The 25,191-nt window shown below is 40.6% G+C and overlaps 1 protein-coding gene across 2 annotated transcripts in view; it reads right to left on the bottom strand.

Moving 5' to 3' along the window:
• Positions 1 to 25,191, bottom strand: part of NRP1 (neuropilin 1) — a 157,662-nt gene that overhangs the window by 56,655 nt on the left and 75,816 nt on the right. For both annotated transcript variants that reach the window (XM_030798131.1, XM_030798130.1), the window contains exons 5-6: positions 22,062 to 22,217; positions 19,860 to 20,026 (exon numbers count right to left, since the gene is read on the bottom strand). In XM_030798131.1, the coding sequence (XP_030653991.1) occupies positions 19,860 to 20,026; positions 22,062 to 22,217 (323 nt within the window). The remainder of the gene's footprint in view (positions 1 to 19,859; positions 20,027 to 22,061; positions 22,218 to 25,191) is intronic.

The raw sequence follows: 25,191 nt of genomic DNA, 5'->3' as shown, positions 1-25,191 counted from the left end.
CGTCTTAGGCATTTTATGAAGGGTTAAATTTATATACAGTGTCTCTTTCAATTCTTACAACAATCATACAAGGGATGTTTTATGGACAAAGAAAGAGAGGAACAAAGTGATATGTACCTTTCTCAGAGTCACATAACTTACCAGTGTTTGACCCAGGACTTATACCCCAGATAAGACTGGTGGCCCATGTATGAGCCGCTGCACCCATGCTATTCTCCAATTCATATTTTGTAACCATAATGATTAGAAAGATAGTTTATAATTTCTCAGTTATAATAATTAAATCCAATAGCTTTTCTTTTGGGAGATTCATTATTTTATATAATTATAAGGAATATGAAATCATTTCTGATTGTGTTGACTATCAGTTTAAAGTTAGAACTGGCCACTGAAAAGAAAAACTTTGCAAATAATTTATTCACGCTGTCGAAAACAAAATGGTAGCAATGAAACATTTTGAGCAAAGGATAACAATTAAACACTTTAAAATTCGGGCAAAGAATAAAAATACCCAAGTAGAAGAACAGTGCAAGGCAGGAAAAATCTCATGAATTTTCTTTTAGTCTTACTTGCCTGAATTAATGCCTTTTTCCATAGTTAAATTAAAGGAGAGCATTTTCCTAGGTGGAAACAAAACCTTTGCTCATAGTAAAACAGTCCCAAGTGAATGAACAGAGGAATTTTCCTACCAGAAGACTTGATCCAGCCGGTTAGAATAACATGAGATAAGGCTGCAACAGCACAGAGGCAGTGGAAGGGCTGGCTTCCCTGACTGCCACTGCAGTCACAGCAAAAGAACAACAAGAAAATGAGTAAGAAAAATGAAGGCCCCACACAAGGGCTGACCTCCGTCTTTTCTGGCAGATGAAAGGAGATAGTGCTTACATGGGCTCTGTCACGTCTGGATTTATAGCACATTCTCCCACTCTCATGTGAATTTTTCTTTTTGCATAAATCAGGAGCAACTAATTAAAAAAGAAATATTTAATTCTGACATGTTCTTTGAACTGGAGTCCCATCTGGTTCTGTTTGAATAGTAAAATCTGCTGTAGTTGTTAAAATTGGCAAGTCACATTGTCCATAAGAAACAAAAGGGACTCGATGCAGCAGGTTAATACTCCAGCATTTCAGCTAGAGACTCTTCCAGAATCCAGCTACCCAAATCACTCCAATCTGGAAACCATAAAGATCAAATGTGAAGGTGAAGAATGCCATTTTCGGGTGGAGTCACTACCATCGCTCTACATTTTCTTAGTGTGATGTAAACAGCATCAGGCTCTGCAAGGCCTTTGTTCGAGAGCAATGCATGGAACTGTGGCAAGCTACCAGAAAACACTCAGCTTATTTTATGAAACACATTTAAGACAAATACGAGAAGACAGTCTTCATGCATTGGACGCAAAACCTGAGGGTTTTTTTCCTCTTCTGTATTATCTAGAGCGGATATAATTGTATTCACCAAAACCAGACAAATATTCCATTTACATTCCTCTCTTACTTGATAAACCCGTAAAAATCTGGATGCCAGGACACACTACATCCTGATAACAAAGAGGGAGAAAATGAAATGGTGCTGGGGTTTCTACACACTCTGAAATACAAGTAATCAACATCTAATGCAATTTGAAACTCTTATGTAGAGTCAAAGAGAATGGCTGATCACATCTCCATGCTTTAGAAAAGATTGTTTTACATTTTTAAGACATACGCCGACCTGTGAAATCTTTTCTCCTTTAAAATAAAGTATTTTCCTTCAATTGCATGTTAACTTGAAGATGAATACCTGGGAAACCTTTAACAGCTTGGTGAAAAAGATGACATTTTAATGTCCCCTCCTTCCTACAAAGAGACTTAGGAGTTCTTTCCAGGCAGTAAAAGATTCAGGGACTTAATACTTTTAATTAATATTTTTTGAATGCTTATTGGTAAATTACATTTAATTTGAAACCTGAGCCTAATCCTTTGATTTGGAAAGAGGACACGCTGTCAGAACAGACCAAATGTAATCCCTAGGAATTTGGCTAAGATTTTAACTTAAAAACTTTCTGATAGAAATTGCCTAACTGAAATTTCTTAATAGAGAAAAAATAAGTATGCTACTGTTTTAAAACAATGGTAATCAGTCTCAAATATGTATACATGGGATGAAAATCTTCCAGTCAAGAACTTCATAGGAGAATCAGCACATGTGCTCTTGCTGGATGGGTTTACTTAATAAAGAGTTAGGGAGCACGTACTACATAGAGGGCACGGGCGGGTATCGTGCTCTCCTAATGTAAGTCTTGATTCCATCTGATTGTTTATGTGTAATATCCATGAAAGCTAGGAAAGTATTCGTCTAGTAGAAGACCGAGAGGGTTAGGTAGGCAAGAGAAACGTTTGGGTTCAGTGCTGCTGATCTGGTTGACTGCAAGGATACAGCTCTAGATATCCTGTAAGATTAAGTAGAGTGTGTATACAGGTCTCTCTTTCCTAATATTTGTCAGCCCTGAAACAAAGAGGGTAACAGTAATAGAAGAATGAGTTAACGGCTGGTTTGGATTTCAGCCACTTTAAGACTTGGTAGCAGAATTGGTGATCTCTGCACATAATTCAGTAGGACTGTATTGTGTTGATAACGTATTGCTGATGATTATTGTTTCTGTTACTAGTAAAAACTTCTCTGGGGCAACTATTATGTGTCGGGTATTGTACTAAGTGCTAACTTCCTGTACCTCATCTTCCATTTTCTCAACTGTCCTGCAGACAGATTTTATAGATAATGAAGCTGAGACGTAGCGCAATTAAGACCTTTTTTTTTTCTTCTTTTTTCACACCCCTGGTCTTTCTGAGCAATTATTACCTCTGCTCAGAGCCTAGCAACAGATAAACTGTGGAGCCCAGAGTGTCTGCTCACACAGCTGCATCCCAAAGCCCAATCACGGAGCTTCACACATCGTAGCCACTCAAACTAAAAGTGTGAAATTACAGTAAAGTGAAGAATGCCAAGTATCCAGATAAAAGCATTTAGTCCATTAAATCCAACACACATTTACTGTATGCCAGGATCTGGAAGCACACAAGCCTATGTGGAGGTAATGATGTTATGAGACTGAAAGTAAAAAGTGTCAGCCTAGTGATAAGTGGGGCATTATGGGATTCAGAAGAAGGGAAAATTACTTGTGGAAGGGTCTAGAAAGGGCTTGATAGAAAACAGGTCATTCGAACCATTCAAAGTGGACCTCATAGGATAGGGCATTGGACTTTTGCTGGGGAAGCAGAAGCGGCCAGTGTTGATGAACTAACGGCAGAAGAAACACACACACACACACAAACACACACACAAATCCCCCCCAATTGCCTACATTTGAAAATATTTGCTATGATGAATATTTTCCTTCTTTTTTTTTTTTTTTTTTTGAGATGGAGTCTGGCTCTGTTGCCCAGGCTGGAGTGCAATGGTGGATCTCAGCTCACTGCAACCTCCACCTCTTGAGTTCAAGTGATTATAGTTGCTGGGACTACAGGGGTGTGCCACCATGCCCAGTTAATTTGTGTATTTTTAATGGAGATAGGGTTGTGTCCTGTTGGCCAGGCAGGTCTCCTGACCTCAAGTGATCTGCCCACCTTGGCCTCCCCACTGGGATTACAGGCATGAGCCACCATGCCCGGCCCGATGAATATTTTCCTTCTATCTAGTATCTCACAGAAAAATTCCTTTGGAGAGCAAAGGTAAGTGTCCTCCCCCACTGCATACACACACACACACACGCAAATGCACACAAACACTTTTGCATGGGACTTTATGTAGTCCAGGAGTCTAGGCTGTAAAGTGTTTGGCTAGTGACAGAAGGACAATGAAATCTTCTTTGTAGGTACACTTGAAGTTCGTGATCATGCACTACACTGCTGAGGTAATTCTGCTAAAATGTGTGGCTTCACTGCCTCTGGGAGTCCAAGCATTCCTGGGAATGAGACAAAACCTCAATCTGCATGAGTCAGCGAGACTTCTCTCTTGAGTCCAGCAGCACACGCTGTAGCTCCTATCCTCTGTGGATGTCTACATTTAAAATAAAACCTGTCAATGAAATGGCACAGAAACTGCGGATGCTTTCTTTAGAGATTCACGCTTCTGTTGAAATCACACTGTTCTCGCCTCAAACATTTAAGGAGAAGTTCATGAGTTCAGAGCATGATCTTCTAATGATGAGCAGTTTTGTTTCTAATATCCAGCCCAGCCTGGAGAGAACTTGATGGGTGGCGATTATTCATTCATAACACAAATAAGTGCTAGGTGCTTGGGTGAAAGGGAGTGAAGGTGATAAGATTCCTGCCCTCTAGATAGTGAGGGAAAGAGTCAAGTAAACAGTAAATCGCAATACAGAGTGAACAGACTGCATTAAAATGAATCAATGCAGTCTGGTACAACAGAGAGAAAACTGGGGTGATGCAGGCAGCATATGGTGGAAAAAAGCACAGACCCCAGAAGTAGCTTTGTAGCTTTGACCTGGAGGAGTGACCTGGATAATGTTAAGCAAGTTACTTAGCCCATTCAAGTCTTAGTTTCCTCTACTCTCGAACAGAAACGCCAATGCTTACCTCATTTAGTCATTCTGCATGGCTACTATGAAGATCACGATGATGCATATGTACACATATTAACCATAAGAATGTGACCTAATATTTTTTTACTTAGTCTTTTGGGTAATTGGAGTGGGTGCCTGTGTGTGTGTGTGTGTGTGTGTGTGTGTGTGTGCGCGCGCGCGCGCATAGTTTTGCCAGTAGTACCTAGATTATAATTCCTTTGAAGGAGAGACAGAGTCTCCTTCACTTTAGGCCAGGCACGGTGGCTCATGCCTATAATCCCAGCACTTTGGGAGTCTGAAGCAGGTGGATCACTTGAGCTCAGGAGTTCAAGACCAGCTTGGGCAACCTGGTGAGACCCTGTCTCTACAAAATATAAGAAAATTAGCCAGGTGTAGTGGCATGATCCTGTAGTCCAGCTACTTGGGAGGCTGAGGAGAGGATCACTTGAGCCCAGGAGGTCGATGCTGCAGTGAGCTGCAATCGTGCCACTGTACTCCAGCCTGGGCAACAGAGGAAGACCCTGTCTCAAAAAAAAATGGGGGTCTTCTTCACTTCAAATTCATCTATTTTCACATATGGTGCCTAATTCTTAACAGATGCTCAATAAACGTTTGTTGAATTTAAATTCGATGTTATGTAAGTCTGGCATTGCCAGCAAGATCTGAAACTCCTTTCCTCCGAACTGCCTGTCATTAAAGTCAGTGTTAAGGTGTTTGAGCAACTGACTTGTATCCTTAAGCTAGGAATGTGACTACTCTTATCTTAGCATTTCTAACTGCAAATATTGTAATGAATCGTGAACTTTCTAGTCCTTTGACGAGTCCCCCACTTAAAACTAGAGTCTGCTAACTGATGAATTTCACTGGGTAGGTCCACACTGTGTGAAGTACTCCTTTTTATTTATGTCTCAAATGACCTCTCCCTAACTTAATAGTGGTTCTCTTCCTGGAGTTACCCCCAAAGGCATCAGGGATTAAATAAATTTTTCACTATATCTATTATGCTCTCAAATACCTCACTCAGACCTCCTCTCAACCTTCTTATTTTAGAGCTAAGGTTATTTGCAAGCATGATGTCCGCAGGATGTTTATGTATCAGATGTTTACCTACCTGGTATCTCAGACTTCTCCCATACCCTTCCTGTATGTTTGAAAATACAACAACATCAGAATTTGACTGCATCACTAGAGTGACTGCATCACCATGGTTTTACCAAATTAACATATGATCTTTTATAAGTTGTTGGAATTGTAGCTTTCTGTGGATAGGAAATGAAGGTAGACTTCAGGCCTTTTGCAATCTGTGTGTTTCTTTGTCTCATGGTCTCTGAGAAGCAGCCTCACAAAAAAAAAGCCTCATGGAAGAAGTCTTGGAGGTGGCTGTGCAGTGAGGCAAGGATGTCTGACACCTTTCCAAGGAGAAGTTATTCACACACACACACACACACACACACACACACACCCCTCCAGGTTTTTAGCGGTTTAAAGACATTTTCAAACCTAAAAGACCAGGAAAGTATTAGATAGCATGTACAGGTAAGGTGTATTTTTCTTTTAAAAGCTGTTATTCTATGCTACCCATAAAGTTTTATCTGCACGATTGGGGTGATTTCTGAGTGGCTCAAGATAAACACACACTTTTACTCAAACAACATCTGTCTATTCCAGCACAAACAAATGCCTTGTTGATCATTGGTTTTGCAGTTACTCATGCCTTTAATTTTTCTACCTTCCCCTTTAAGCTTGGTTTCAAAAACAAACACAAGGATGAATTTCTGGAAACTAAAGACTTGCAGATGAGGGTGATGGTCTAAATCAGTCTCTTGGCCTATAAAGTTTGACAGCATCTTTTTACACCAATTTTCCATGTATTTCCCAGTGATCTAGGTGGGCCTCTCCTGGTAATGAGAGTTTCCTGTGCTGATGGGGAACTTGGAAGTGCAGGTGTCCAAAAAAACTCTCCTTGGCATTAAAAATCCTGCAAGGAGCTGATGGGATTATTGAGATTAAAGTCGGCTGCCAGCCTAAGGTTATAACGAATGCTACCCTGGAGACAAGAACGAAGAGAAAGAACAGGCTGCCTAGGTACAGCTGGTTGTCAGAAATTGTGGGTAAACAGTTAGTCTCTGAAGGAATGCCAATCATTCCTGAGAACAGATGAAATGAACTTCTCAATTTAATATTTGGTCAACTGCATTTCCCTGTTGGAAGCTTATCATTCAGCCAGGAACTGTATATGCTGATTTGTTTTTGAAGCTCACATTAAGGGGATGGGGAAGCCTTGCAAAAATGAATCTTCAAAGAATGACTCTCCAAGAAAATCTTGTGTAATTAGAATTCACAGCAGTTGTTTGGAACTGAGCAAAGGCCAGCCTAGGGCAGGAGAAAGGCAGTCAAAATAGAAACGCCATGTGTGGAGGTAGAAAATGAAAATGAGGGAGGAAAAAATGTTACCCAGTTATCTGTGGTTTCTGTGCTCCTCTTGGGAGAAAGGGGCAAGGCATAGCATTATTCTGTGCTCTGAAGACATGTGCTCCCTTTGCCATCCAAATGCAGTCAGTGGACAGGACTCAAATTCTTTTCATGTTCCAGAAAAAAAAAATCTATCGATACTAATTTCATGCATTTCAGCCAGGGTCACACAATGGAAAAAATGCATCTGTACAACAACTTTAAGCCATAGGAGGACAAACACAGATGTCACACTAGCTACATCGTGTTATTCCTCTCCTAGCACTGCCTGAAGTCCTTAATGTAGTGGAAGCTGTGGCTCACATCTATTCACTGGAACCATTCTGAACACATGGTTGGATACCTCTATTTCAACCACATACTTGGAGGCGACAAGAGGTGAAATGCCTTTTTGGTGAACATGACTGTGTTGTATGCGTGTGGAGGTGGTGGTGGTGGTGTGTGTGGGGTGCATGAGGGAAATCTTTGACAGAAAAAATAGGGCTAAGGCACATGTTTGGAAAGGCTAAAAAAAAAAGACATTCCTTTCATTCAATCTTCCAGGTTTTCAGAGCAATAGACATCCTCTCACATTGCCACTATAGTTTTAGATGCAAAGTTAAGGATTAAAACATATCACTTTGAATGATTTTAATACATTGCCAGTATTGAAAAAGAAATGAACTGATTCTTAATCTGTTTGAATTATTTTTGATATGAAGATTTTAATTCAGATGAATCTTATATGAGAAACATAAATACTCTAAATCTAGACACTTTAAAGAAAGATAAGTAGATAAATAGATGTTTGTATTAAACCCTTCTGGAAGAACAGCAACATTCTTCCACTAAGGAAACTGGATTACTGTATTACAGAAGTTGATAGTCGGAGCTGAATTTCAGCATATAGAAGTTGAATCCCAAATCACCTCTTCCTGCCTCCTTTTACTCTGCTCTGGAAGACACGGATGAAGGTCATGTAAGATGCTCAATAAATGAATTCATCTATTTACAAGTGGTTGATTTTAGAGGAAATATCATGTTAAATGAACAAAAGTATTGTCTGATTTTTCTTTACGTGGTAAACGATTGTTAAATAAATGAATTCTTGCCATTTTGTATTGGAGCTTTCCAAATAAATAACAGCATCCTTATAAATACATACAATATTTAGAAACTACATTAAAACTAAAGAAGTTATATAATGTATGTGCTATAAAATGTTGCTGATTGAGACCGGCAATGATTAGCTTTGATTTTTAAAGGTATGTTTAAATAACTAGGCTAGTAAAATTCTGCATGTTACACCCTCATTTTTTAAGGTGGAAAACTTCAAAAAGTTCTTTTCTCTTCTCCCCCCTAAACTCTGTGTACCTCCAGAAATATCAAAAAATTTTTCTTCAGTATTTCACATTTCATATGATTTTCTAACTTCTTTTCATTATCATGAGTATTTCCCACTGGAAATGTGTGTTTCATTTCCAGATCCTCAAACTTAAGGCTCTGTGAAATTTCTTGCACCTGTAGCCATTCGCCTTTGGGTCTACCTGGGTCTTGGTCTTTTGTTCTGAGATGGGATCTACCTGCATCAGCTTTAGCCCTAGGTAAACACCCCAAGGCTAGACAGATAAGACAAGTATAATGAGTTTCTTCATACAGCTGGATCCCTGGTGCTGCCTTTTCTTTTTCTTCTAGGTTAGTATTATGGCCTACAAACTACTCAGAATGGAACATGGTATTTGTCTTCTTAAGGAAGGAAAAAATAGCAGATTTTGGCAAGACTTTAAGGTGTGAACAGTCTGTAATGGTGGGTAAGCCCATGCCTTACAGATATTTCCTTCAAAGACTGGAGAGACATGAAAGATGAACCGTCTGGGCTTCATCTTATCTCCCCCTGTGGGCTGCACTTTCTTACAAGATAGCACAAAAGCACCAAGGAAAAAGGCCCCGCGAGTGAGGTTTCTATGTGAAATCCCCAGAGAAGCTTCACGATGAAGCCAGCCTGAACGATTATTTGATCTAAGAAAAAAAATCTTGTTAATTAAAAAAATTTGCTATGTGCTGCCTCACATAATTATCAATAGTGTTTAAGACAAATTCCAGCTATACTCCATATATTTATATTTTCATCTTAGGCAAGCTCAGGGCACTAGCTGATTGAGTATATTTATTTTTAATAGAATCACAGAATTTTAAATGCTTGAAACAACCCAAGCACCTGTCTGGTCCGATCACCCATCCCCTGGAGAATTTCATCGATCGGCTTTTCAGGCTGGCTAAAAGAATTAAGGAGCTTATTTATTTATTTTTCTAGATCCAAAATATGTAGTTAGAAGTTTAAAGCATTAGAATTGTAGGAAGAATAAACCTTTGGTAGAATTGAGACATCTCATTCTCCTGAAAGAAGGCAATTAGAATAATGCCATAAGTGCATTTTTAACCCCTTGGGGTAAACAGAGCTGGGAAAAAAAATGCCCAAGTCGCATGCACAAGTGCATATGTGATCATCCTCAATCCTAACATGTGCAATTAGTCTCAAACACTTACTGTGTTCAATAGTTGGAAATATAAAAGCATAATGTATTTTATTACTATTGGGATTTATAGAGCATTTTTAAATTTAATCTACTTTCCTCTCTTTATTTGAATCTAGAATTGAATGAGATTAGATGGCTAAGGGAGGGAGGGAGGGAAGGAGAAGGAGAGTGGAGAAGGAGGGTAGAGGTTTGTGTGTCTCTGTGTGTGTGTGTGTGTGTGTGTGTGTGCCTGCATGCTTGTGTCTGTCTGTGTTTCAGATCAGCATCCAAAATTGCTATTCTGACGTGGATCGAAATTGCCATTTTGATGTGGTGCTTTCAAATGGTGCATAAAATGAGAACTATACAAGGGTACAAAATCCTCATCCACCCCAGGGCTTTGGAATTTACAGGGTTCAGCTCTCTCTCACCTTTGGAGAAGGTGGCTGTGGATGTGCTAGGAAAGTTTTAAAGTGTGGGTTCTGCCAATTCTGAAGAACACACATTTTTTTGCTCTGGTGCTTTCAAATTACGATATGAAAGTTATTTAAAGCTTAGGAGTTGGTGTGTTACCTTACACGCGACATAAATGTAGCCATTGCTCCTAAATGTGAACATTAATGCACTCTGTAAAAGGTGCAATTATTACCGCTGGGACAGAAATCAACAAACTCCACCAAAGGAATTTCTTAAAACTGCTATCATAAAATCTGTGCATGTTATGGATTTCATTAACATTTTACTCCCTAAGGATTCCCAATTGTATAATAATAGAAGTTCTTTAAATTTTAAATACCACAGACAGGAACAGCCTTTCACCCAAAACAGATGTGAAACCATCAACTTTGCCTCCTTATTGGTCCACAGATATGAAACTGGTTGGTAATTGATAGCTTTTAATGTGTTGCTATTTAAGTTACAGAAGTGGAAACTTAATATTATCTTTCCTATGAAAAGATAAGTTATTAACCAATAGACAGCATTTTCAACCACAATTCTTTACTCTTGATTATATTTGAATTAAAAAAAAATAACCCAAGAACTCTCTGATTTACATACCACATAGAAACAAAACTAGGTAGGCAAAGGTCAGTGACATACAATGTTCATGTGTCAAAGAGCTAATTTCAGTCTTATTTTGCCTAAATCTTGTCAATGATAATTTGCAATTTTATCCTGTGCTTCCTTTTCTTAATCCCATCCTTATCAGTGCATTTTGAGACCCAATTGTACAGGCTTCTAAAATAACATCTGTATTTATTTAGCTAAAAACAGTTCACTTTTAAAAGCTAAAAATAGGGAAGCCTAAGATAAATAAGCAGGAAGGTTTATGAAGCTATTTTCCTGCATAAGGCAAACAAACACATCTGTATTTTTGGAAAACAAAAGAACTACGGTTCTGTTCAAATAATATCTACAAGCAGTCAAGAAGTGATAAAAGCCAGCCAAACAACAATGAACTTTTTCTTTCAAAAGGCTGATTATGTGGAAAAAAAAGACTTGATTAGAATTTTAGAATCTTTTACGCCAGTGGTTTTCAAGTGGGGGTGATTGTTCCCTCAGTAGGATATCTAGCAATGTCTGGAGACAGTTTTTGGGTTTTATGACTTACGTGTGTATGTATGCTGTGTGCTTCTAGTGAACAGAGGCCTGGGACACTGTTCAACATCCTATCTTGCACAGGTCAATCCCTCCAAAAGAAAAAGATTATGCAAATCAAAATGTCAGTATTGCTCAGACCGAGAAACCCTGCTCTAGATGTAGTCCAACCATGTAAGTTAAAGCTTCTGCAGTGATTGTTCAATTTCATAGGCATCATTTGCCAGTCAGCAGATAAGTAGGGGTAGGCTGGGGTTTAAACATGCTTGCTTGGTCTTCAGGACACCAGCCTCAACAGAGACTCAAATCCATTTTCTTCTTGTTACAATGGAGTAGGAGCAGGGATGGTAAGATTCTAGTCCAGGTTCTGTCATTAACTTCCTCTGTGGTCTTTCAAATCACTTAACCTCTGAATTTATACAAAATAAGGAATTTAGACAAAAGGATGCCTGTATCCCTTTTAGTCTTAAACTTAAGGTTGAGATATCCCTGAAAGAAAAAAAATTCTTCTCTAGACTATAACTATGAGTGTTTGTTTCAAGTAGACACTGGCATCAAACAATAAGAAACCAAAACTGTGAGTAAAATGGAAAGTTGATGCTACACAGGTAATTTATTTGTAACTGTAATTCTATCTGAACAGTACAGTGGTGGTTCTTGAAGAATTGTCTTTTTGGTGATGCTTCATCATCAAAATCTAAGAGGCCTTTTCAAATATCATACATTTTCTTTAAGGTGTGTTGACATGAAATTAGTATAATCATTGGACTGATTTTTTAAGCTGAATTAGTCAACTTGATCAAAATGGTTAAAATCACCTTGGCAATTTCTTTTTTTTTTTTTTTGGTAATTTCTACAAAAAAAAATCGGTTAAAAATATCCAAATAATCATCTCTAATGTGTGCACTTGTTTTCCCCAGATCATACCCTCCTTAAAAAAAAAACCTTAGAATTTAATCCATCTCTACCTACATATTCCCTTCAAATGACTTCCTGTGATGTAAAAAGCCATGGTCCCAGGATGACATTAGGAAAAGTTCCTCAGGACACTGTAGATTATGGAAGAGACTTCCTGGGTGGAAACTCAGTCATAGGTAACAGACCTCTGCTTCACTAATGGGTAGTATGTAAAGCATTTATTTTATGGAGGAAGTAGAAGTCAATGCAGAATCAGGGTAAGCACCAAAAGCTCACCTTGGGGAATTTTTTTTAAAGCAAATTGTCTTCCTTCCAAATGAATGTTTTAGTTGAAACAGCGTATTAGTATTAGTTGCAATAAACACACATACACACACACACACACACACACACACACACACACACACACACAGCACACCTGGGGAATCCACATTCATTTGAACAGCTGTATTTTCCCTAGTTTTGCCAACACTGTGTTTTACATGCATCATTCCACGTTTGGGTAACCCAGTGAGCTATTTTTGTCAGTTCTCTACTTACAGATTTATAAAGTATCATTTTAATGTAATTTTGGCAATTTACTAATGATCTGAATGAGTTAATACACCCCCTAAAGTGTCTGGTTTATAGGCACAGAGTGTTTACAATCAGGATAACCTGGTCCCATCTATCCTCTGGATCAGTCAATTTAGCAGATGGAACCAATTTTGAATACAACACTATGGACAAAACCTGTGAGAAACCAGCAATTTTGTGAAAAAAATCAAAAATGATTTCACAGGCGATACCTGTTCCACACTCAACCATTAATACTGGAGAATAAAAAGGTTTGTCCAGAAAGTTTAGGAGAAAAGAAAATTGTATTGAAACTTGTTAAAACAAATGACATTCTAAAGCTTTAAGGTAAATTACTTCAGTTTCTACTTTCAATGTGGGGAGATTCTAACTTTAAAGATAAAACAAGGGTTTCAAGTAACAAATTCTTCAAATTGAATATATCAGCACTCACTCATCCCACCTGAAATGTGATAAAAATATATCATACTACCATTTTTCAGAGGAAATATTTCCAAGGGCTCATAAGTTATTTCACTCCATTTGGTCTTAAAGGAGTCCAGGCAGGCCCTTCACAGCTCCTGAAATCAGGTCTACGCCATTGTGTTATTTTTCATGTCCATTCTCAGCAAGTTGTAACAGGCAATTCAAGTTTTGAATCATGACAGAGCCATTTTGGAAGCTGCCAGAAGCAACAACTCACCACTCTGGATGGGATGTTGGTGAAGTGTATGGATGGGAAACCTTGGAGGACTGAAGGAAGGACCCTGGGGCTGAGGGTGGCAAACCTGACTGTGTCTGACAGCCTCGTCTGTGGCCCATCAGGCCTGATGCCAGGATTAGTTATGTTTCTCTGAATAGCTGGCGTGAGAGTATCTCTCCAGCATACCTCAGTCGCAAGAGCTTGCAGTGAAAAACATAATCAGAGTGGCCAGAGAGCTTTGCAAGCCTCAGCTGCACCCTGGCTGGGTGTCAGATCCAGAGGCAAGTGGCAATGCAAGCACTGGCCACGGTTTGACTCCTTCTGTGCCTGCTGTCTTGCTTCCTGAGTCTGAGGAAGGATATCCACGTCCATTGTGTAAGACCGTGATTTCTCACAAGTTATATCTTTCTCCAGAGTCAGGACCTTGGTGAACCATTTAACCTCACTGGGCCTCAGTTTTCTCATGTGAAGATGGGGATAAAAATCTCTGGTCAACTGACCTCACTTCGTAAGACTAAAATAGGACGTATATAAAAAGTGCTTTTGGCCAGGCGTGGTGGCTCATGTCTGTAATCCCAGCACTTTGGGAGGCCGAGGCAAGCAGATCACTCGAGGCCATGAGTTCAAGACCAGCCTGGCCAACATGGGATGACACCCCATCTCTACTAAAAATACAAAAATTACCTTGGCATGGTGGCACACGCCTGTAATCCCAGCTACTAGGGAGGCTAAGGCAGGAGAATTGCTTGAACCCAGGAGGTGGAGGTTGCAGTGAGCCAAGATCGCGCCACTGCACTCCAGCCTGGGCAACAGAGCGAGATTCTGTCTCAAAAAAAAAAGTGCTTTTATAAGGGAAGAGCGCTATGGAAACATAAGATTTCGTTGTTAGAATATGTGTCACAATTAATTTAAAAATCTTTCAAGCGACCATAAAGCCCACTTAGATTGGAGCAGTTTCTCATGTTGAACTTAGAAGAAGGGCATTTACTTTCTTTTGACACTATTGTCTCGAAGGACTAAACATGACTGTGTGTGTTTCAATTCCATTCAGCCCATCTCCCTACCACACTAAGGGTTTTCATTAATGGTATCTGCTTTCAAAGTTCCTTCAGAGAGAAAATGGGGAAGACGTTAATATTATTTGAGAAATACATATAAGGCAAAAGGAAAACATGAAAACAAGCTTCTTCAGCAGGTTGGCTCCAGTCCTTCTCTTCTGGAACTTTCCTTCTTCTCGTACCTGAGAATTAACATCTGCACTAGAAAATGGAGTGGAGAAAGAAGAGGCTCTTGCCTCAAGGGTTTGCTGATGTGGTCTTATAGGTACAGACTGTCTTCCTGGAGGTTTCCTTCTGTGTGACTAATCCATAAGAGGGCTGATTTACCAACCCAAACAGGATGTGGTTTAGAAGTCAACCGCTCTCTGCTCCTCCGGAATAAGTGAAGGCATAAATACTCTAGTACCACAATTTTTTCCACAAGAGAAAAAGCCCCCAAATTTGGAGAAGAATAGTTTCAGCCCGAGTTGGTTTGTCAAGTAATTTAATTTCTAAAGTCACCAGAGGGTGTGGTAATCCTGGTGCTATTTTTGTTTCTTCCAACAACAAAGTTCATATCCCACCCAGGTATTATGTCTCTGGGTTTGTGTTTTTTTGTTTTTTGTTTTTTGTCTCCTGGCATTTTAATCAGAGAAAAGTCACAGTTATTTTGAGGAAAGCACTCCCAAGAGCTTTAATTAAAGCTGGAAGGATAAATCTGTTTACAGTGTGGTGAACACTATCATTAATAAAACATTGAAATAATTAACGAATTAAATTCTGCTTTGCGTGTCAATGGCTACGTTCAGGATCTTTGAGAACGTCTCCCTAGAAGATGCAGTACGCTGTGTACTTAGTTTGCAGAAATGAAAAGGAAAAACTGAAACTGCATTTCTCTGAGATTCATAGATCATAGACTGAGAGAGCCTGAATGGAGTGAAGGCTACGTTATTTTTATTTTATAGGAAAAGAAACTCAGTTTCAATGAGCTTAATGGCCTGGGTTCTAATGATGTGCTTGAAAAGGAAGACTTTTGATCCCACCACTGATACACGGAGTCTGTATTTTGCATCCTAGAATGATTAACCAGAAACAAAGAAAGGAAAAAGGTAAAATTAATAATAAGATCAGCAGCTCTGGGACACAGAATAAAGAATGGAATAATCTGGAAAAAAAGGCAGGGGAGGCAAATTTCATAGTGTGATTAACTCTGCCATTGACAATGAGGAAATTTTAGCAGCTCAGGATATGAAGTGGCTTTTTGAGCAGGATATGGCTGTGTGCAAACCTTCACATTGGGACTTCCTTCATGCTCCTTCTCACTAACAGGCTCCTTGACTTGTTTTTAAGCTTTCTGGCAGACAACAGATCTCACAGGAAGCTCCAATGTGGACGTTCATATCGACAGTTAATGATGCATTGTTTTTTTTTTTTAATGCCACTCAGTAATTTCCTAGGGAAAACAATGGGAACCAAAGCTTGTTCCTGTCTTGATGGAAAGTCAGCTTCCAATATCGCCTTATTAATTTAACACATGCAAGTATTTGTGTACTTGTTGTTGCTACAGCAACTTGTTTTGTGAGGGCATATTTCATGCAAAATGTGAAAAAGCTGAAAAAGAAAACAAATGTCATCTGCATACTTATGTGCACATAAATAGAAATGTATGTGCGCTAAGGTTCTTGTGATTAGAGGTGCGTGCCTCTTGCCCTCAGTATAAATTATGCTGTACTTGTTGGTTAATTTACAAAACATCTATCTAATGAAAACAACAAGCCAACCACTTCCAAAGAGTTTCAGAAAAGCTGGAAACACATGAAATTATTCATAATTAGGTGATCAGTGGATGATAACAGCACCCACCCTGTACACAGACACAACAAGCATGTAAATGAGCCTGCTGAGCTCGGAAGGGGAAAAACGGTAATTTTACCTCAAGGTGAACCTGAAGCTAAGCTTTTGTGACTTTCACCTTTCAGAGGGATGGAGCAGCAAAGTCCCTGCATTGTAGGCTTAGAAATAGGAAGCACCCAACCCATCTCAACGTGATTCGGCAGGGAGGTGATGGACATTTCATAAAATACACTTGAAAGTATATGAATGGGAATAAACGGTAAAAGTCCCGCACACTGTAATATAAACAAGTGGGTGTTAGAGTCTGATAGACCCTGTTTCCAAGCCCAGTCACTAACTGTGACCTTGAGTGTTTACTCATTTCTCTGAACTTCAGCATCCTCATTTTTAAAATGGGGATGATTATACCTCCTTCCCAGGATTGCAGTGAGGATCAGATAAAAAGTATGTCAAGTACTTAGGACAGATCGGGCCACATTCTGTGGACTTGATAAAGGATCAGTGTCCTATGAGTAGGATAATTATCATTTAAGCTCTCCTCCCTCTAGCCAGGTGGGGCCACGGCTTCCTGTTGCCCCTCAGAAGTTAAGTGTGGCTCTGTGATATGCTTTGGCAGTGAAGGTGGGTGGAAGTGATCCAGCAGGGAGATCCAAGAACCATCATGATGAGCTGCAATCTTCCTTCCTCTGTGATATGGTCAGGCTTTGTGTCCCCACCCAAATCTCATCTTGATTTTTAATCCCCAGCATTGAGGGAGGGGCCTGGTGGGAGGTGATTTGATCATGGGGGCGGTTTTCCCCGTGCTCTTCCAATGATAGTGGGTGAGTTCTCATGAGATCTGATGGTTTTATAAGATGGTTTGGAAGTTCCTCCTTCACTCGCCTCTCTCACCTGCTGCCATGTAAGACATGCCTGCTTCCCCTTCTGCCATGATTCTAACTTTCCTGCTTCCCCTTCTGCCATGATTCTAAGTTTCCTCCCGAGCCATGCAGAACTGAGTCAATTAAACCTTTTTCCTTTATAAATTAACCCAGTCTTGGGTAGTTCTTTATAGCGGTGTGAGAACAGACTAATACACTCTGCCTTGGGGCAGGCAACATTTCAGAGGACGCTGTCCCCCAAGTCTGGGTCCTGGCGTGAGAAGATACATAGCAGACCCCAGCTGGCCCAGCCATAGAACATGGCATGAGCAAGAAGAAAACCCTGTAGTTTTGGGGGTTTGAGTTACTTTGCTTCTCCTGATCAAGTTTTCTCATTGGCAAAAAGAGATGGATGATTTGAGATTTTTTTTTCTTTTGGGACAATCTCAGATTGTGTCTAACTCCAAAGAATGATGTAAATCTGTTCTGTTGACAAACGCTTTCTGAGAAGCCATGTAGTCTCAGTGTTTTCACTGACAAGAGAATTGCCTTGCGCAGAAGAATTGCTACAGTTGCAGTTTCAGAGCTCCTGGAAGACCACCATTTCTACCTTAGTGAGAGCTCCCCACATTACCAAGAATGGGACTACATTACTGATACGGGAGTGCTGGGAAGGCAAGAGCGTGGTCCCTTTAAATGGTACAGAAGGGGGAAAGGAAGCGCAGGGTAGAGAAAGGAGAGTCCCTGGCTAGGGCTCCACCCCACGGACCAAAGTGAAGACAGGTACTCCTGCTTTCCCGCCCAAATGTTGCATTTTCCAAGACCACCATGGCCCACCACGCCCCCATCCTGGGCCTTTAATAACCCGAGACCCTAGCGGGCAGATATACAAGCGGCTGGACGTTGTGAGGAACACATTGGGGGAAGAAGGCACAAGTGGCTGATCGTCGAGAGCCCACCGGTGGAAGAGCACACCAACAGGTACCGGCACAACGACGTGGAGTTTGACCCGAGCTGTTGGAGAAGAGTCCAGGAGAAAACCATCTCCCTTCCGGCTCCCCCATCAATAAAACCTTGCACTCATTCTCCAAGACCACGTGTGATCCGAATCTTCCCGTACACCAAGGCAAGAAACCCTGGGATACAGAAATCCCTCTGTCCTTGTGATAAGGAAAGGGGTCTAATTGAGCTGGTGAACACAAGCTGCCTATAGACGGCAAACCAAAAGAGCACCTGTAACACGCGCCCACTGGGGCTGCGGCTGTAAACATTCAGCCTTAGACACTGCCGTGGGTCGAAGCCCCACAGCCTGCCCATCTGTATGCTCCCCTAGAGGTTTCAGCAGCAGGGCACTGAAGAAGCGAGCCACACCCCTACCGCACGCCCTGTGAGGGACACAAGGAGACCTTTCCTGTTTCATTACCATGCAAACATGCTTAGTGCTGCAAAATGTAAGCTTCCCCCGAGAGGCACATCTGTCAATCATACTGAACTGCTTGTTGGTTTGGGGATGTGGGAAAACAAGTTACCAAGAACTATTTTGACACTGGCAAATTCATTTCGTTTCTGACTTAATCTAGAGATGGATTCAGCAATCCCAAGGTAGACGTCTCATCTTTTCTCACCCTCTACATATTTCTCGGTGTTGGAGGTTAGCGTGAGTTCAGTCTCCTGTAATAGGCCATTTCACTTTAAGTGTATGTTAAACTAATATTGACCTTTCCAAAGTAAAACAAAATCTGGTATTTGTGCTCAAAAGACTGAAGCAGCAATAGATGTGGAAAGTAGAGGATTAATCATCTTGTGGTTTTTTTTTTTTTTCTTGCTTAGAAACTCTCTCTGGGAATTAGCCATTTTATATCTAGCAATAAACGTAAGACAGGCTCTGACTATTCTCCTGAAAAGGAAGCCTGGATCCTTCAGCAAATAATCTTTTGTATAATTTGCCCACAGTTTAACCCACAGATCCAGCTATGGATGTTTCATTTAACAGTGAGTGAAAAACTCAGGACTGTCGGCATCAGGCCTTTGGGTGGGAATACCCAGATATCAAGGTTGGGCAAGTGGGCATCAGGAGTGGTGCCGGGGATGAGAGGCGGTAGATTAGATGGCTGGAAAATGGGGTCAGCAGTGGGGATGTGGGGCTGACGAGGTGTCTGTGGGGATATGTAAGTGACAGCAGGAAGGGAATGCCAGAACAAAGCGAGGAAAGTAGAGGTAGCATCACTAATGAGGACACAGATATGTACATTTCATGCCTAAACATGGATATCTCGTCAATGGAGAGTGCCTTCAATCAAACCCCTTCTTGGATGTGTGCTATATAGACCTACATGGAAAAACACACTCCAACCTTTCCTTCCCTTCCCTTCTCCTACCCTGAACAAACAGAAACCTATTCCTGGAAACAATTATTTCATACACGTCTATAAACAGGATTCATATATTTCATCCAGGAAATAAAAACATGTCAAAATAGGAAGCCCATTAACAGACAGTGTGTAGTTGGGAAAAATCAGATCTTGGAGCTGTTATCAAAGTGAGACACCTGTAGTCACATTCTTGGAAGAGTGGTATATAAGTATCTGAGAAGATAAATGCGTTTTCAGGGATGTCATCTTGGGCCTGCTTTTCTCTGATCGTGTAGTGAGGGGCTCATTTTGTAGTGATTTATACCTGATGGCTGTTAACCTATCTTCTCACTGGAGGCCATTTGGCACAGTACCACTTTCTTTCAACAACCTCTCTAGACGGTCAAAAACTTATTCAATCCTAGATAGGCTTGATCTTATGCTGCATACCTGTATCCACTCTCGGTAGGAATCTTCTCCGGGAGTCCACCCGTTCTCAGGGTAGTTCAGGCGGGAGCGCTCTGCAGACCAGTTGGTGCTATACTGGGAAGAAGCTGTGATCTGGTCAGAATGAATTTCTCCTGATTCCATGCCCAGAGCTTCCATACATTTGAAATCTGAAGGGAAAAACAGGGCCCAAAGTCATCAAAACATAGGGGATTTAAGATGCATTTTTCTTTTTTAACTTGATAAACCAAAGAGTTCTTTCATTCAAAATTCTTTAAAAAAAGGTAGTAAGGGACTTATTAGAATATAGCACTGATACTTGGATTTTCATGGCAATATTTAAAAATATTATGAAGATCATACAGTGATTATTACAAATGATTATTACAGCGATTACTACAAAAAGACTATTTGAAATTTACCAGGAAACGATGAAAATTCTGATTTATTTTCACAGTTGAGTGTGTGTGTTCATCTATGACTCTACCTGTCATATGGGTACACACAAAAAGTTGTATTTAAAATAAAAGTTTTGTATTAAATTATTTCTTTTAATATCGAAGAGAACTGAAAAAAGACTCTGTGTCTAGTTACAATTCATACTTAATGGACGGTAGATCTTAACTCCCTGTCTTTCAGATTCTACTGTTGGCACCCAGACCACCTCTTCCTGACTTCCTTTGTTCTTATGCCTCGCCTCTGGCCTGATCATGACTATTAACATAATTAGTTTATTAAAACACACAATTATGCACTGGGGGTAAACTGCACTGTCACATGACCCCAAAGCACCACAGTTTTAGAGCATAAAATCATAATGCTCACAACAGTGACCATGAAACATCAAAATCTATATTCACTTAGGCCTAACATCCTCAGTTTGATGATACTGGGAAAATGAGCGTTCAGTTTTAGGAAAATGTTAATCCAAAGTACACAAGTGAAAAAAAGCTTTAGAGATTAAAGGGAAGATTCTCAACCATCCAGAAAATCTCAACTAACCAAAATTCCCCATTTTCTGAATTTTCTATCAATAACAGATAAGGTTTTAGGGCATACAAGGTTTTCTTGCAGTGGCTTCATATTTTTAAGCTTAGGTTTGTTATTTGTAATATAACGATTATTTACAGGCACAGAAATACATAAATCAATTAATCAAATAAATAAAATACAAATAAGATTTTGAAATTTCACTGGCCTCTTTATTTTCCAGTGAGATATGGTGTAGAAGATATGAGCATATCTGTAGGATACCTCTCCAAACACCCCTTGTCCTCTCCCTATGTTACTTTACAGCCTGGCAGTTAGAGCTGATAATTGCACAAACAATTTATTCTTTGTTCTTTTTTTGTTGTTGTTCTTGAGACTGGGTCTCACTCTGTCAACCAGGCTGGAGTGCAGTGGCATGATTATAGCTCACTGCAGCCTTAAACTTCTGGGCTCAAGCAGTCTTCCCATAGCTTCCCAAGTAGCTGGGACTACAGGCACAATCCACCATGCCCAGCTAACTTTTCAGTTTTTAGTAGAGTCAGGTTCTCATTATATTGCCAAGGCTGGGCTCCAACTCCTGGCCTCAAGCAATCCTCCTGCCTCGTTCTCCCAAAGCACTGGGATTACAGAATGAGCCACCAGTCCTGGCCTTATTCTTTGTTCTTTCAGATTTTTTCTTGGGCCTTTAAAAGAGCTAGAGACCACAAAAACTTTGAGGAAGGGTTGAGTTAACTGAGTTTTTTAATAGTATACAAAAAACATAATGGCTTCCCCCAGCATCTTCCACAACCAAACCACTGTGCATTATCCACACGTTGTGACTGCTCTGTTGGTGAACTACTGCAGATTTGTTCTTATCATCTGGGATAGATGCCTGTCCTCTTATGATGCTCAGCCTTGTATGCATTTGAGGATGCCAGGTAGATGCTCTAGTCACATTTCATTGTTTCAAGGCACTATTTTGCCATTTCCCACTTTCTCCCATAATTTCAGAGGCTCCCAAGCAGGCTTCTCACCCACAATTTTATGAAGAAAGCACACCAAACAGTTCTTCCTATTGATATTCATAAAAAAAACCATTTAAAAGAGAAAAACAGACACCTGGCACCCCAGTTCACAAAACATTTCTTTAGTGCTTCATGTGGACGCAGGTGTGTGAGCAGGAATAACATTGAGTATTTACCACAGGGCTTTGCAAAATGAATAACCACTGACCTTCTGAGATACTGCTCTGCAAGACACTGTAGTTTGCTGAGAAACCTTCTTTTGCTATTGCGCTGTCGGTGTAAAAAACCATGGAGAGAATGCCTGATGAGGATCGGATTCGACCTGGTGTTTTCTGTCCACAGTAACGCCCAATGTGAGGGCCAACTGGAAAGGGAGGAATACAGACGATGTCAAAATGTCTTTTCTCCTGCAGCAGATGCAAGAATTACCATTTACAAACACGGGCCCCAGCAGAACCTAGAAGTGTTTTCTAACCCAAAGCAAGGCTTCCCTAAGTTAATTGGTTTGCTGTGAACGTATTGGATTGGGTTTGCGGAGAAGATTTTAAAGTGTACTCAGAAGGGCAGTAACAGGCATAACCGCATTCCCCAGTGAGCAAAATTATTTTCAGGAACAGAATCAAAATGCTTGCTTCAATTGCAAAGAATGAGATTTAGGCTATTGAAGTGGCACCTTGGTACCCATTGGCAGGGCAAATCTGTATACACAGCCCAGCGCCAAAAGATTCCTGCTAAGCTGTGGTCACTGAGGTTTCTGAGTTACCTGTCCTTGCCTCTCTTGCCCTAGGGGGAGATTCAGGGGAGGCTGATGTCCAGGGAACCCTCTGGTCTGATCAGTCCCAGGGGTCTGATCCACGATTGACCTGCAATTGGCTTCCTCATGCTATCTTTTAGCCCTGGATTCTTATTATGATAAACATTACAGGCTTGGACAAAGGACAATGGATTATGTCCTGCTCAGGGCTTTATGTGAAGATGAATCATTGTAACCATGTAAAAAGTTGGAGACTACATATACCAATAATTTATACATAATGACAACTTACAATCTAAATGAAATAAAAATGAATCTGTCTGACTTCTGTCATAGTTTTTTCTCTCCTAAATCTGAGAGGTGACTTGTTTCCAGTGACCAAGAAATCATCAAAAGCAACCATTTGATTGTGCATACTAGGAAAAAAAGTGGACTTGAGGAGGCGAATGATTGGGAACACCCACTAATTTATGTTAAAGTCAAATTGTTTGATGGCTGGGTGCGGTGGCTCACTCTTGTAATCCCAGCACTTTGGGAAGCTGCGGTGGCTCACTCTTGTAATCCTAGCACTTTGGGAAGCTGAGGTGGGTGGATCACTTGAGGTCAGGAGTTCGAGACCAGCCTGGCCAACTTGGCGAAACCCCGTTTCTACTAAAACTACAAAGATTAGCCAGGCGTGGTGGGCAGTGCCTGTAATCCCAGCTACTGGGGAGGCTGCAGCAAGACCCAGGAGGTGGAGGTTGCAGTGAGCCAGGATCGCACCACTGCACTCCAGCCTGGATGACGGAGCGAGACTCTGTATTAGAAAAACACAAAAAACAACACAACAATTTGCTGTTTGACTTAAACTGGCCACACCTTTGTTGAAGTGCTTTAAGCAAACCCTGGCAATGAGTAAACTGGAAATTGCCTTGGGAAGAGTGTAGAATCCCCCTGGATGGTGAATCATTTCCCTGTCCTGATCATTGACAAGTCACACACAAAAAAAGTCCCTTTTTTTTCTCTAGGTTTTTTCATTGCACATATGGTAAAAACATACCAGATGGTTTGGGTTTAGAAGGACAATATGGTGTGGACTGTTTTCCCCTCCAAGAAACCCATGGTTCTGTGCATTTCAACTAAGAATTATTGCTTTGTTTAAAGAAGCACATTAGGTGGACATGTCCCTGGAGGGAGAGGTCTTCAACAGGGACGTGGTGTTTCAAGGCCAGTGTGTGCAGTTTGGATGCAGGATGTGGCTGATGAAGGCCAGTAGAGACTTCAAGTGTGGTTGCCAAAGTGAACCCCACAAGAACTGGTCTCCCTGAAGCCTCAAGTACCAGCTGCATTCCTAGTAGGCAGCAAATCTGAGCCCCCATTGTGTGGATTGCACAGATCCTTGGCTGACAGGTTTTCAGCTCTTGGCCAATTCTCTTTAAAAAAGAAAAAAAAAACCCAAACCCAAACAAAATAAAATAACTAAAGTAAACCAAAATGGTTCACCTATTTGAGTTAGCACAATGGGTTGCTTTGAATAATACCTGATAATTTCTCGATGTGTTGAAAATAATGGAGTTGACTGAATTCAGAGTTTTCTCTCTATTGCAATCCCTCACTCTTACTCCGGGCACCACACAGTTTGTGTGCATAGACTGCTTTATCATGAAGAAAATGAGGAGGATGACCCAGTGAGGAGGACTGATACAGATTATCCACAGGGCATCACGCTGTCAAGGACAATAGCTTTGTATTATGGAAGCAAATTTTGTTATATTAGGTTTCTCAGTTGGGAGAAGAAAGCATCTCAGAAGATGAAACTCTTGCTGTTTTCTGTCTCTCTTCAGCTTTAATCCTGGCTTCTGACTCTTCTACAGGTAGTGGTTCTTTGCTATTTAATAGATTTTCTTCATTCTGGATGTGGCCCTAGTAGTAATACAACACTTTTTTTTCTTATCTCTGGAGCACGAAGTTGTCCATAACATATACATGAAAATACCTTGCTAGAACCATACACTTAAGTCTTTACTTTCCTAAAAAAGAATCTCGTTTCTGGTCTGCAATATTAAAAAAAAAGGCTTAGAGTCCATTCAGACTTCCTCACTATTTTTTCCCTCATTTAAATTCCATTAGGGTGGCTTCATGATGTTTTTTCTTTAGTTTGTGGGCAAATGTTTACAGCCCTAATCCTTGGGGTCGTTCTCTGATCGGCACAGCCGCTGACCTCCCCCAGAATACAAGCTCGCAAGCAAAGCTGTGATCGCCCTGTGGAAGCTCAGGCAGCTGATCCTCCCCACCACTATCACCCAATTCCTTTGGGGAGGGCGGAAGGGGAATCTCTTTGAAAGAGAAAACAGAAGAGAACTTGTCTGATGCAGACTTGCAATTTAGAGAGTCTCCATGACTCACTGGTTTATAATGTTTAAGACATGCTGGGTAAATCTGCCTTCTGTCCCTAGAACATTGCCCCCGGACAACAGCGTGCCACTCTCTTTAGGAGCCCTCAAGATACGAGAGTGAAAGGCTTTTTCGACTATAATACAAAGAAGTATTGAATTTTCCTGAACAACAGCAAGACCTTAGCCTAGCAAGCTAATGCAATATTGAT

This window comes from Nomascus leucogenys, chromosome 18, assembly GCF_006542625.1.
Source record: "Nomascus leucogenys isolate Asia chromosome 18, Asia_NLE_v1, whole genome shotgun sequence".
Taxonomy (NCBI): Eukaryota; Metazoa; Chordata; class Mammalia; order Primates; family Hylobatidae; genus Nomascus; species Nomascus leucogenys.
The sequence above is the reverse complement of the archived record's forward strand: the minus strand, read 5'-3'. Positions and strand labels throughout refer to the sequence as shown.